The sequence below is a fragment of the Passer montanus genome, unplaced genomic scaffold, assembly GCF_014805655.1.
Source record: "Passer montanus isolate IOZ18808 unplaced genomic scaffold, ASM1480565v1 scaffold5, whole genome shotgun sequence".
Lineage (NCBI taxonomy): Eukaryota > Metazoa > Chordata > Aves > Passeriformes > Passeridae > Passer > Passer montanus.
The window spans coordinates 3,435,731-3,449,885 of NW_024369929.1; the positions used below are offsets into that span (position 1 = coordinate 3,435,731).

The 14,155-nt window shown below is 38.4% G+C and overlaps 1 protein-coding gene across 6 annotated transcripts in view; it reads right to left on the bottom strand.

Moving 5' to 3' along the window:
• Positions 1 to 501: 501 nt before the first annotated feature.
• TJP1 (tight junction protein 1) overlaps positions 502 to 14,155 on the bottom strand; it is a 157,578-nt gene continuing 143,924 nt past the window's right edge. For 3 of the 6 annotated variants that reach the window (XM_039722786.1, XM_039722789.1, XM_039722790.1), the window contains 5 exons: positions 8,412 to 8,587; positions 7,302 to 7,743; positions 5,785 to 6,002; positions 5,346 to 5,489; positions 502 to 2,073 (listed from right to left, as the gene is read on the bottom strand). In XM_039722786.1, the coding sequence (XP_039578720.1) occupies positions 1,979 to 2,073; positions 5,346 to 5,489; positions 5,785 to 6,002; positions 7,302 to 7,743; positions 8,412 to 8,587 (1,075 nt within the window). In that variant the 3' untranslated portion in view covers positions 502 to 1,978. The remainder of the gene's footprint in view (positions 2,074 to 5,345; positions 5,490 to 5,784; positions 6,003 to 7,301; positions 7,744 to 8,411; positions 8,588 to 14,155) is intronic. The other 3 variants (XM_039722791.1, XM_039722788.1, XM_039722787.1) reach the window with 2 other exon arrangements.

Sequence of the window (14,155 nt, forward strand, 5' to 3'; positions counted from 1 at the left end):
CTTACTTGTAAGTAGAAGTACAGAGAGGAAACATCAGGGTTATGCACTGTCTCCCAGCATTTGAAAAAAATCTTTTAGAACTTATTTTCCCTGACAGAATGAGAGTAGTTAGCCATGGAATACTCCAAACAGGTTATGGGATTCTGTAGGAATAACTTGAAAATAGTAGAGCTATACTGGGTGCAAATAGTGCTAAAAAACTACCAAGGTTTTTGGAAGAGCAGGTGTCACAGGTAAACTAGCCCAACACAATGAGCCAAGAGAGAAATCTACCACTCCTGGCTGTATTGAGTAATCCCAGTGGATCCTGGATCCACACTGGAGTTCATCATTTCAGAAGCCCTGCTGCAGACAGCTCCAACTGACTCCACAAAGGAGTTCTACTACACATATGAACATACAACAGAATCCAGTTGTCTACTTACACAGAAAAAAGTAAAATAAAAATTGTGTTAGGTACACATAAATGCATTTCAGAAATAATAAGGTACTACAATCATCTTTATTATTTTAAAAACGGTTTTATTCTGTATATTTAGAAACGTGTAATTTTAATAACTGCAGAGAAAAAAAAAATCAGCCACACCTGAATAGCTAATAACTCATTAACAGAATGCAGTGGTATATTATCTAAACAGTAGTAGTGCCATTGTGCCGTAATAAATTGTCTATTAGTAAAAAAATACATTTCAGGGCACATAGTACAGCATCCTTATGACAAATTACAGTAGGGATACTTTTCAAGAATTTAATCAAAGTAGAGAATTCCGAGTTATATTCTTTAAATGCAGCACTTTAAAAGGTAACAACTTTGTGCATTTTTAAAAAATGTCCTCGTTCGTATATTGTAGAAATGCTGCTTTATTGCTGCAGATGTCAAAGTTCAAGGCTCAAAAGGTATGAGAATACAAAGATATCCTTAAGAAACTTCGTTTGTTTTTATATATATTTATATATATAAAAAGGTAAAGCTTATAAAAGTTAATTTACAAACCAAAAACAAAAGTGGTATGCACGCATTATATACAAGCGGTCTATAACATCTATAAATTTTCAAATGCATAGCAGAAAACATACCATCATTTTCTTCTGGTTCTCTTCTGGCTGATGAACACAAACAACGCTCGTTCTCTAAACCAAACTCACAATTTTTTGTTGTTGTTCCCCCCCACCCCAGTCTCTCATGATATAATATCTAAGTAAGCACAAAAGCCATACAAACTTAATACAGAGAACTATGAGAGCTAAGACTATTAAAAACATGAGGGTAAGGCATCCCTGCTGGTTAATAGGTCTGTAATAATGTGGTTAATTTACAAATCCACAGAGGCATCTGAACCATAGTCATCCCACATGCTTTTCCCCCTCCCCCCTGTTCTCAGGACAATGTTTCCATATACAGCAAGTAGATGTGTTTGCATTACCTCTCAGCAGAGGAAAACATCTGAACTGTGCTACCCCAAGCTGACTGCCATTTCGTTGGACGTGTACACCAAAAGTCATTTAAAAACCAGAGACCAAAAGGTAGTCTTGTGTGTTAAAAACACACAGTTGCAAAAATGCAGGCCAAAATCTGTGGTTTTGACACTGAGTATGAAACAAATTTAGTTCCTCTGTGTATAGTTTCATTGGTACTTTCAGATAACAACAAAATACTAGTAGTGTCCTTTAACAAAGAAAAAAAAAAGAAACAACAAAAAAGAAACAAAAAACCCAACACAAAAGAACAACCAAACCAAAGCATACAGAACCTGCAAAACCCCCACCTTGCTCCCCCTGTACACTCCCTGCTTGTGGCATGTATTGTGACCATGGTTCAAAGAGTGTACTTGCTAATTCATTGTTAGTTAAAGCAAGATGCTTAAACACTAAGATCCATTATCACTTATAGAACAGTTAATACTTGATAGAGTGGTTCAGTTTATATGTAAGGTCCATCTCAGTTTCATATTATTTACTCAGTCAGCTAACTTAATATTTAGAAGTGGTCAATTAGGACTGAGACACAGTTTGCTCCAACAAGATAGTTTGGATCCCCGGGAAGAGACTTGTTCTGCCAGGTTTTGGGGTCACCTGTGGGAGGAAAACACAATGCTGGTGTTTAGTATCTGCTGTCACACAGTGTACATCTTGAAACAACCAAGCTTTTGGACAGGAGCTTTTAAGTTCTGAAGCAACACCTCTTTTGGTTTTTCTTTTTTTTTTTCTCCTTTGTTCCTGTTTTGTTTGATGGTTTAAAAACCCTGCAGTTTGCATGTTATTAATAAAAAAAATCCCTTCATTTTCATATAACATAGGATAAGGTCAGATATTCAAAACAGATGCTGTGGCATTCAGGAACTGGTAAATATCACTCATACTACTCTACAGCACCAACACAGTGCTTTCCATTTGAGACTTATTAACAGTGAATCAGGTGTTCACTGGCCACTGACAAAATAAAAAGAAAAAAAAAGAAATTTTAGAAGCTAATGTGGGTAAGATGCATTTGAAGTGTCTTGAAAAAGTTCTGAGCACAGATGAGGCAAATCAGAAGTCATGTTGTAACTAAGCACCATGACACATTGGTAGTTTTATTTTCTATGATGAAAATAACTGAAGACAGGATTGTAGTAATTTTGCAGCTACATCCCGTATATGTGTTTAAAAGCCTGAAATACTAAAAGTATTCCAGTTCATTGGTACATAAAAATCTTTACAACAGAGCTTATCTACTCATGATCAAAGATTCTGGGTAAGAATCTGCTACAGCAAGATATCAGCTGCCATCTCACCAGACCAAAGGTTACATTCCCTCTGCACAGTCAATTCTCTTAAGTGGAGACAGTATTCTTCATTTACCCAACTACAATCACTACTAAGTGTTGCCACTACACAAAACGTGTGATCATCCCACTATGGCAGAAAGTGAAAAATGCACTGAATTTCTCTTAAGCCTTTCAGATAAATGACATTAAATAGCTTGGCCAAATAAATCTGCTTTGAGGAGAAACGTGTAACAAGCTAAAGAACCCAGCCACACACCTGAGCAAACACCTGAGACCTCAATATTAAGTGAGAATGATACAAATTCCACGTAACTTTCTTGAACTCATGAAAACAAAATGAAGTACACAATGCACTGAGTGATGGCAACATCTAACGTAGTGACAAGAATAGAAGTGGCCGGTGTATAGTCAGAGAACACAAACAAATTTACTGCAACCAGCTGAGACTGCTTATTTCATTCAAAAACCTCGATAATGCTGGAGAATTTTTCCTTTTATAGATTCAGGAAATTCCATTCAGAACTCATTGCCCAAATGTATTAAAAGGGTAGAAGAGGACTGTAAGACGGTCGGGTCCCAGTCTTGCACATGAGACAGGCAGACTTGTTTCCAACCCTTCCTTCTAATACATAGTAAGGATACATAGCTATTGAGGATGTTTTTCCCATATTTTCCCATACAACTGCTTTGAAAAGGAAAATAAAGAGATCACTCAGTATTTTTTATGTTCTAATCAATGTGGCCATAAAAGGCAAATTTTTTTCCCAGTCAGCTTTAATACCAGAATCAGTTAAGCTTTTGCAGGGGTTTAACAGTAAAATACCAATGTATGAGGCTTAAATGTGGCAGAAAGGATGTTAGTAAGTGCAAATGAATGTCACTTTTAGGACAGAACATGGATACATTGAGAAAAGATGAGGTAGAGCAGACGACTGAAGAGAGAAAAACCCCAGAATTGTATAAATTGTTATAATAAAGCCACCCCAAGAATCAGAGTCCCATAACCAACTAATTTAGAAAGAGAGAAAACAATTATTTATTTAAGACACAGTATGGTCTACTTACATATCATAAGACAGAATTGCCTAATTTTTAAGTTTGTCTCAAAAGAGCAATGTTATGATATACATCCCATTTCAGATTAACAGAATGTGGTGTTATATTTACAGTACAGAAAGTGTTAGGGTTTAAATATACACGCTCTTGCTTTCACCCACACATGCACGCACACACACATCCCACTTTGGAAAGGGAGGAAAATGTCTCAGTAACTTCAGTTATTGTTTAGATCATTTGAGTCCTCTCCCTTCACTTCAAGTAAGTTCATGAACAGGTGCTATTAGTTACAAAGGAAGTGCTGTGTTGGTTTTGTACATAGTTGTCGTATCTTTTGGGACCCTATCGTTTATGAGCCCGTGTTTTAACACGGCCATGTATACACACATTGTTAAATAGATGCATGCAACACATGCATAGAATAGCTTATAAAAAACAACTAAAAATTATTGCCAATAATACCTCTAGATTATTGATTCCCCGTGAAGGGGATTGATGCTTTCATCTTTCAAAGCATCAGTGCTTTGGTGTTGACAGTGATAGATACATTAGTGACAGAGGATATGCTTACATGGTGGCTTAAATGCAGTATACAGAAATACATTTTTCACTCAGTACTCAGATCACATGTGCACATTAATGGCTTGAATCTTCCACCATAAATTTTGAAAGTAGCTGAATAAAATCTTAAAAGACTTTTTCCCCAGATGTGCAAACATTCCTTTTTAAATCTCTGTAACCTCACAGCCGTTTCATGAAATTGCTTGAAACTTGCCCAGAATTCTCAATTAGGCTCCTCACTGACAATTCCAGCCAATACATTCTCTCCCTCATCCCAGAAAGCCACAGTGAGGTAAAATGAACAGGTAAATAAAATTGCAACCTAGTTGCAACTTTTACTATCAACCAGAGACTTCTGGATAAAGGCAGTAGAGGAGAGATAGGTAGGAGCAAGCAAGAAAAGTCTTTTGGAAAAACCAGCTACATTAGAATAAACTGTAAATGCTTTTACTGAACACTATAGTTTTCTTAAATGACCGAATTGTTAGCATCAACTTGCACACATGGAAACAGTTAACAAGCGTTAAATCATGATTTATGAGCATGCAGATTGTTAAGATTTGCCAGAGTCCTATATGGTTAATTAAGCAACAGACAAACACCAGTTATGTTACAAAGGCCAATCAGAGGTACATATTCATTTCCTCTCAATTTTAGTGCGACTATCATTTCAAGTGTATTCAGCTGCAGCAGTCCTCAAGAAAGAAGACAGAATAGAAAAATACGGTAATATTGAATAGACTGGAGATATTACTCTTGTTCTGCTATCATGGCTCTAGCTATGAATTTGCACCATGAATAAATGTAAGAAAGACATTTGTAATGAAAGTGAAATGGGAGAGTTTGACACAAATACAATGATTGAGTTTTTATATTACACAGCATCACCTTTAGCCAAAATAACTTAAATTATACGATAGCACCCAAAAGCCCCAAAAGGACAGAGGGAGGACAGCATACCCGACGAGGAGTCGGAGGATTTTAGAGCAAAAGACCAACCATCAGGGGTCATAGACGCACAGTGTGGCAGGCGCAGCTCCACTGGCTTCAGGAATTTTAGTCCATGAGGCCCACACATTACCAAGGGGCTAAGAAGTGTTTCACCTGGAGTGAAGAGAAAGAAAAATCGGTTACTGACTGGTGAAATGCATTCAAAGTATTACAAAGTTACACTGCAGAGCTACTCAGTAAGTCAATTTAGAGACAAATATGAACATTAGATCTGTCAGTAAAGAAAAGCCCAAGATTATTTTTCAGTCAAGTGACTTTTCAGTAGAACACTCTACAATCTCAAAATGAAAACTGTTGAAGCATATTAAGGTTACTTGCATATTCTGCTTTGTTCTTGCTGGAAAATCATTGTATTAAATAACAGAACAACGTACAATGCCAGCTTTACCTTTCTCTTTATCCAAAGGTGGAAGTATACTGTTGTCTCTGCAGACTTTGAAATATATTTCTTGCTCTATTCCCTCTGGAATGGCTCCTTGTGGTATAATAATACTAACTCCAGTCTCTATGGAGCTCAATACACCACCATTGCTGTTAAATACACCTCTTGCTGTGGCTACAACAGTGTGTCCATCTTCCTCCTCCTCATCCTCAAGTGCTGTAGGGCTGAAAAAACAGAAAGCCTAGCAGTTTTATCAATATTTCCTTCCTGAAAGGCAAAAACCCAATTCCACCCAGAAAAACAACCCCAAAACAAAGAAAGACACCCCCCAACAAACAAAAAACCACCAAATCTCACAAACTCTGAAAACATTCAGCAATTAGTTAAAGCAAGAATTCACACCACCTGAATCTTGTGTTTCCAACTGCCTGCTTCTGGCATTATACAGAAAGAGCTTACCCCAGCTACACATTCAGCTTCATAAAAGTAAATGCAAATAACATAGGAAAGTTTATTTTTTTAGCCCAAAACCCCATTCTGACTTTAATATCAGAAGAATAACAATTTTTATTCAAGCAACACTGAACCCTTCTACTTACATATACAAAACAAAGCTTGTAAAAAGAAAAAAAAAAAACAACGTGTTTTTCCAGGTTGCCAGGCTATAACTGAAGAGAAATTTCTAACTTAAAGGTACCTTGATGAAGTTTTCAGAACAGTTTCAAAAGAATTTTACTCAAAGAACCAGTAACTCCAAACGTAGCAGTCTACAGAACTACCTAGCATAAAACATTTCTCAGGTGCTTAAGAACATATAGGACAAACAGCAAAATTTTAAGTCTAGTTCACACATTGACTATCTTGATATAAAATATTAATAAAACGCTGTTCTGCAAAAGCAAATAGCTGAAGGCATTATGATTATCTTGAAATAAAATATTAATAAAGTATGTTCTGCAAAAGCAAATAGCTGAAGATTGTAACAGTATCTGTGGCTCTTGACATAGTTCTGATACATTAAAGCATATTAGGCAAGCATGAGCTGTCATTAAGCAGCTGCTGGTTTGTCTCACAGTAAAGAGCACCAATATGCAACTGCAAAATTTACTTTCTCTTTTCATAAGTATTTTTAAAGTATCCCTTATTCATGAGTTCCATGAGGTCTCTCTAAGCACATGAAAGATACAATTTAGTGCAACAGCTATCTTTAGCAATTAATTCCTTTTCTGGAAATAGATTGCTAGGACAAGTTATTACTGTCTACCAGAAAATTTACAATTTAGTATGAGAAATAGGAAGTTAAAGTCATGCCACTTTCTAATAACAGAATGCAAGACAGTACAGGGACATGGAACACATTTTAAGTATCTATCCTTCAGCAGAACTTAGAATCACAGCATCAATCTTTCAAATACTACACCAACAGAAATTGGAATCAGAGTAAAAAAAAAAGCTGTATTATTCACAGGTTTCACAGATGATCTATAGATGTACAAGTGGAAAGAGGAGCAGCAGCAGCTTACCTTACAGGAATGGCTTTAGGCACAGCATTAACATTATTTGGTTGATATTTAGGCTTGTCGACCTGTACAGCATAGGTGTCCATTCCACTCTCAAAGTCGGGAGGCTGCGATGAGCTGTGTGCTTTCAAAATTGGTTGAGGAGAATTTGAAGATTTTGATGGCAACTCTGGTTTATGCTGAGCTTCGTTTGGCAAGAGATTGTGGTTGAATTTTGGACTTTCAAACTTGCGCTCGAAGGGCCGCGCGGCGCTCGTGTAGGGCTTGGTTGAGAAGCGGTTGTAGGAAGGAGTGACTGTTTTCTGAATCTGCTCAGTTCCATTCACAGGGCCTTTGTCTGGGAAGCTTTTCTGAGGGTAAAAAGTGGACTGCACAGTGTCCTCTCTAGAGGATCTGAAAATTGCTGACTTATTCTGAGGTGGAGGAGGGTCAGACACAGAGTTCACTGCAATGAAAATGAAAATACTTGAACTTGTTAGTAACCACCAGAAATGTCTAAAGGCATTTTAGTCAAACCTTAATCTTCAGTATAAAATACACACAGGTTCAGCTTTACTCTCTTAGATCATCTGTCCTCCTATTGTCTTTTGCACATCTGGGAAAATTATCTAACATTGCATTAAACATGTTGGAGACAATAGTATGACCTTTCAATAAAAAGGTTAGACTAATTTATATCATTATCAAACCCAGAAAATCAGTACTGAAATACCATTGTGTACTTGCACAAACCAGAAAATTCAATTGAACTGGGCAATCCCCTCAATGTGAAAGTGAAAATAACTTTTTCTTTTGTTTTTAGAAGCCTTCAACTATTACTCATGTCAGAAGAATTCTGGTCCAAAGCACAGGGAGTTTTACTTCATTTTTGCTGAGACCGCTGAGACAGTATGGGTACTACTAACACCTGGAAGCTACCTGGTTTCAGATAGAATCACAAAATAATTTTATAAAACTCAATCTCACTAGGGTAAAAAACTATTTTCAATAATAATTATTCCACATTTCAGTTAGAGAACAACAGAGCTACATGTGCAGACATGCTGAAGCAACCCCACAAGCACCTGAGAAGCCACAGCTGTTCCCACAAAGGTCAGCTTGGTAACTGCTCACCTTCAGAAAGTGCAGGCTTGTGGTGTGCTGGGAGAGACAGGACAGGGCTATTAATTGACTGTGGCTGTGTGTACTGGACTGAAGGAGCAGGAGGAGGAGTTGTGACTTGAGGGATTGGCTCATAGCGTTTTTCACCAACAGGTCTATCCATTGGTTCAGTATCAGTTGGTTTCCCCCTGTTGAAATAGAATGAAAAAACAAACATTTGAATGTTCCGTTTCCTCACAGCTCCCGCATTCACTGCTATTTTTTGTCTTCTATGATCACCTGATTTCCATCTCTTCCTATAAAAATTATTTTCTTGAATAGCCTGTCTCAAGTATAAAAACATTTATTGATAAGCACAAGAGATTCAGACAACACTGACCTTTAGAAGATTAGTAACACAAACCAAGGCAAACAAAAGGCAGATGACATTTCAGGTGTATTTGCATAATTTCCTAATAGATATTAATTTTTCATTTGGAGTAATTTCAATGAAAGAGTATTCTCTAATTTCATGGGTTTTTGAAAGAGAAATGTAAATGCACTTCTTTTTGGGGATGTTTTTTTCAAAAGCATAATTAGCCAACAGGACAATGGATTCTGGTACAACTTCTTTAAATACACCTAGTATTTGAACAATGCCATCTTAATTAGAAATGTAATCAGCTTAAGCTTCACTAGCTTTATGTGCATTGTGTTTGTAACTTGAAAATCTTATTTTCAAAACATTTTTCTTATGCTAGAAATGTTTATCCACAGGTTTACTTCAGAAAATGACTGATTTCACAAACACCAATAATTTTGGACCGCAATATATTTATTGCGCTTACTTCCAGAATTTGTCTGTTTCAAATTCTAAGTGCACATAATGCCTGTGATGAAATGTAACAGTGAGAGGACACCTGAAAACATCCTCACATCAACAACAGTCTTACCACTTGATGTTCCTTTTCAAGTAGTCATAGCTAGTGTAAGAGCCAAGAAATCTAGGTGATGGCAAAGCAAACAGCAATAGAAGAATGAAAGAAAATAGTCATTCTATCTTGAGCATATTATTTCTTCACACTCTTTATGTTAGTCCTAGCAGCTGTCATATGACAAGGTTGTTGAAACAGAGACACTATTCACAGAGAGGTTCTTGACAAAACCTTTACCATATGCATGTGCACAACAATCACATATTCAATATGAGATTTGGTCAGTGAATTAGGAGGTAGTCAAGATCTTGTATTGGCAGATATTAAAAGTAAGAATGAGAGTACACTCAGGCATTTGTTACAATTTGTATAAACAGTTGTTCAATACATCGAAAGAAATTAACAACCTCACACATGGTCTAATTTGAAACAACTTCTTCAGTCATAGCATTCAGAGAATGACTGTACTTTTGTATTGCAGATATGTACTGAGGGCACATTCAGAGCAACTGTTTCTCCAGCACTGTCAGTTCAACCAATAGAGCCCACACAATAAAATGCTTCTGGCTGTGTTCAAAGTATCTAAAGGGACATCTTGGAACTGTTCATGAATACTAGGAGGGACAGAGAGCCAAAAGTACACTGATGGCTTCCCTTGATTTTTAACACTTACCTTGCTTTCATGTAGCAAAAAAATACATTGTACATGAGGACAGATTTCCCTCATTGCTTCACTTTCTGTATGCTCTTAAATATTTAACAGGCAACAATTCTAGACACCAACCATCTTGGTGCTTCAGAGGAGCAGACTATGAAACTAAGAAAAGGCTGGTAACTTTTGGAAAGTCTACTTGATCACATGAATGAGAAGATCAGTGATCTAAAAAACATTTACATGAACATATCTCTAAAACCAGAGCTGCAAAAAAAGAGATTATTTTAGATCTGTCTCAAAGCTTCCATTCCCACTGATTTTATCTCAAGCCATTTATCCAGCAACAGAAGTCATTACTGCATGCTCACTCCTTTATTCCAGGTGGATAGCAGCTGCTCTATCAGAAGAGTGCCCACCTGAAATCACTGCTTCCCAGAGGGAGACAGTAACCAGGGGAGGGCAGCCCTGTGAAAGCCCACAGGAAAAACCCAATGCTCCACACTGATCAGAACTGCATGGCAGCATCCCAGGAAACAAATAAATGGGGAAGGGTCATCCTTTTGATGAAGGGAGAGCACAAAGCTGTGTTTAGTATGAAGCACATTCTGCTACAGGCTCCTCACCAAGGGTCAGGCACAATCCCATCCTGGCTGCTCAGAACCTGTATGCAGCCAAAGTGATCTGCAGCACAGTGATCCCTTACAGCTTCCAAGGGTGTAAATGAACTTCCCCTAATTATTGATAGGCTGTTTTTTAACCTGTTTCCCGCTTCATCTTCATTACAAAATTGCTACTCTAATTTGAAAGGAAGCAGAAATGAACCAGTGGGACCCGGCCTATGGGTGCAACAGAAGTGCTTTACTGACGCTCAGTAGCTCCGAGCTAAGAGACACTCAGCAGTCTGGATATGCTCCTCACTGCCTCCTCAGCTGAGGCTGCAGCTGCTCATGTGAGTCCTCTTAACCCTACTCAGTACAGAAATCTGCAGTTACCTCACTCTGCAGCACGTCAAGCTAAAGCAGGTAACTACACTGAACCAAGCAGCAACAAATCCACTACTCAGCCACATGTGCATCTGCCTCAAATTGCTTCAATCAGATCCACTGAAACACATCCATTTACAACTTCTACTATTTTCTCACATCAAGAGAAACTATCCTTTATTCTACAGTTCCTGACAACTGTAACATGCAGATATGGCATTATCCCTACAAAGCAGCTTTAGCAACAGCATAAATTTGCTAAATTATGAAAATAAACCCTAACAAAATAAAAGAGTAAAATAATTTGTAGTGGGAAAGATACGTACTGTCACCATACTTACTCAGTGGCAAAGAACTTTACATAATTTGATGTTTCACATTAATATTTAACACTAAGAAAGTTGTAGCTATTGCTCATGAATAAATAAAATCTGTCCTCTGTACCCAGAATACATTATACAGATTATTCAGAAGCAAGAGATTGCATAATCAACAGTTCCTGTATAATCCAAATTTAGTCCTGTTTATTTTTAGAAGAGTTTATTCACAGAATAGCCATTACCATAGAAATTCACTGGGAAAAAATATTAATACTGAGCAAGTAACAGGAACAATGTGGAAGCTGGTGAAAGGAGAGTCCTAAACATGAATGCTTTCTCAAGACAGCAGTTGGTTTGTGTTTCCACACAAGGACACTGCAGTGTACTGGAGCCAGTACTGTCCTACTGAGCAGAAGCCTTGTTTATCTCTTTCCACTTACATTAATATTTTAGTATTTGTCTATTTGCACTGGACTACCCTGGGCAAATTTTCTTTCCCATGTCTGTCCCTTGCTGTTAAGGGTTACGTTCTTTCACAAAGCAAAAACACAACACATGTTTGTCCCATATGACACATGAAATTGTCAGCCTTAAAACCAGTATTACCTTGTTCCTCTCTGTGGCAGTATGAGGTCACCCTCCCATATGTACAAGCCCTGAAGTTATACACTAACTCACCAGCAAAACACAACCACAACTGAGCAGCCAAAGAGTACAAGTGTCACAGCAGACAGAAGCAGTAGGTAGAAATATGGAACAATCTCTCTCAACCATGAGCTGTTCTGCACCAAAAATTCAATAGTTGTGTCTGTCTCTCATGCTTTTCACCACGACAACACTGCAGAATAACAAATGTACAATGAAAGCCTTGGACGCTCTGCATCTGAAGAATTTTACAATCCTCACAATTACACTTCTCCCAAAGCATCGCTTGGATTTTCAATGGCAACACAGTCCATGCCTACAGACCAAAATGGATCATCTGTAGGTAACACTGGGTTTTGTATGTGAGAGTGGAATTTTGAAAATTACCACCATGAGGCCAGTCAGGATGGTTTTCTTAGGTCTGTGCCTATGATGCCCAGAGAGCAGAACAGCTAAGCTCTCATCTTTCCAAGAGAAGAAACAGGGCAAGTGAAAAGGAAGGATGAGAAGCATCCTAGCCTGAGAACCAGAACTGGTTACAGATACCCAACACAGACATAATTTTGGGAAAAAAAAAAAAAAGAGAAGTGAAATCTTTAAAACTTATCAAGCTTTTTGGAGTATTCCAACATTCTCAGGTCACCAAGACAAAACACTGGAAGATCACAGACATTACAAAACTTCAGCTAACTAGTTTATTATTTCATTCTAAAGACCTCATTTACATTAAAACTGCCAGATTCAGCTTGACCTGAATAGTCCACGTTTCAAGTAGGAATAGAACCAAAGCTTTCAAAAATTACCCCATTTTCAGGCTGCATGCAGCAAGCCATGGTAGCTTTTCTCACTAACATCTACAAACATCTTGTTACAGTTTGAAAACAAATTTACAGAATCAAGACAAATTTAGATAACTGTGGAGAGTATTAACAAAGTTTGTGTAAGTATCATCCAAAACAGCCAGATCTTTACCTGTGCTAAATTTGTGTATGAGCTTTCACACAATTTCTGTATCAAAATGTTCCAAATCAAGGAAACAAAACAATACAGGAAACAGATGTTTCCATCACCAGATTAAATTCTGGCCTCAGCAATATTCCCTAAAGACTCAGTTTCCTAATGTCAAACATGGCTAAAGTGCACAAGAACAAATGCATGCAGAACTGGAATAAATCAAAACATTTGTTTTGAAAGATGTGTAAGCACTACTGTATTAGACTAAGAAAATACTTTGTTATGTCCTGCTTATGATCATAAACAGAACACAATCCATGACCTTGATGAGGTGATTGATTTACTTCCCCCAGTAAGTCCATGGATGACTCCAAATTAAGTGGGAGATGATTTGCTGGAGGATAGGAAAGCTCTGCAGAGGCATCTGGACAGGCTGGATCAGTGGGCTGAGGCAAACTGTGTGAGGTTCAGCAAGGCCCAGGGCTGGTCCTGCCCTTGGCTCACACCAACCCATGCAGTGCCACGGGCTGGGGCAGAGGGGCTGGAAAGCTGCAGAAGGCCCTGGGGGTGCTGGTGAACAGCAGCTGAACATGAGCCAGGTGTGCCCAGGTGGCCAAGAAGGCCAATGACACCTGGCCTGTACCAGCCATGGTGTGTCCAGCAGGACCAGGGCAGTGACTGTCCCACAGCACAGGGCACTGGTGAGGCCACACCTCAAGTGCTGTGCCCAGTTCTAGGCCCCTCACTGCAAGGAGGACATTGAGCAGGTCCAGAAAAGGGCAACAGGGCTGGGAAGGGTCTGGAGCACAAGTCTCGTGAGCTGCAGCTGAGGGAGCCTGGGGGGCTCAGCCTGGAGAAGGCTCAGAAGAGACAATACCAGTCTACAACTCACTGAAAGGAGATTGTAGCCAGGTGGGGATCAGCCTCATCTCCCAGGTGGAAAGTGACAGGACAAGAAGAAGTGACATCAAACTGGGCTGGGGAAGTTTAGGTTGGATACTGGGAAATTATTTATTTACTGAAAGGAAGATGGACATTGAAACAGACTGCCCAGGAAGTTGTGGAGTCACCATCCCTGGAGGTGAAAAGATGTGTAGATGTGGCATTTAGGGACTGATTTAAGTGGTGGACCTGGCAGTGCTGGGTTATGGTTGGACTTGATCTTGGTGGTCTTTTCCAACCTAAACAATTCTATGACTGTAAGTATTAAGTAAAAGTAACGTGTTGAAGACCCTGATACCTGCAAAAATGATCAACAAACTAAAATAAAAAGTTACAGAGGTAT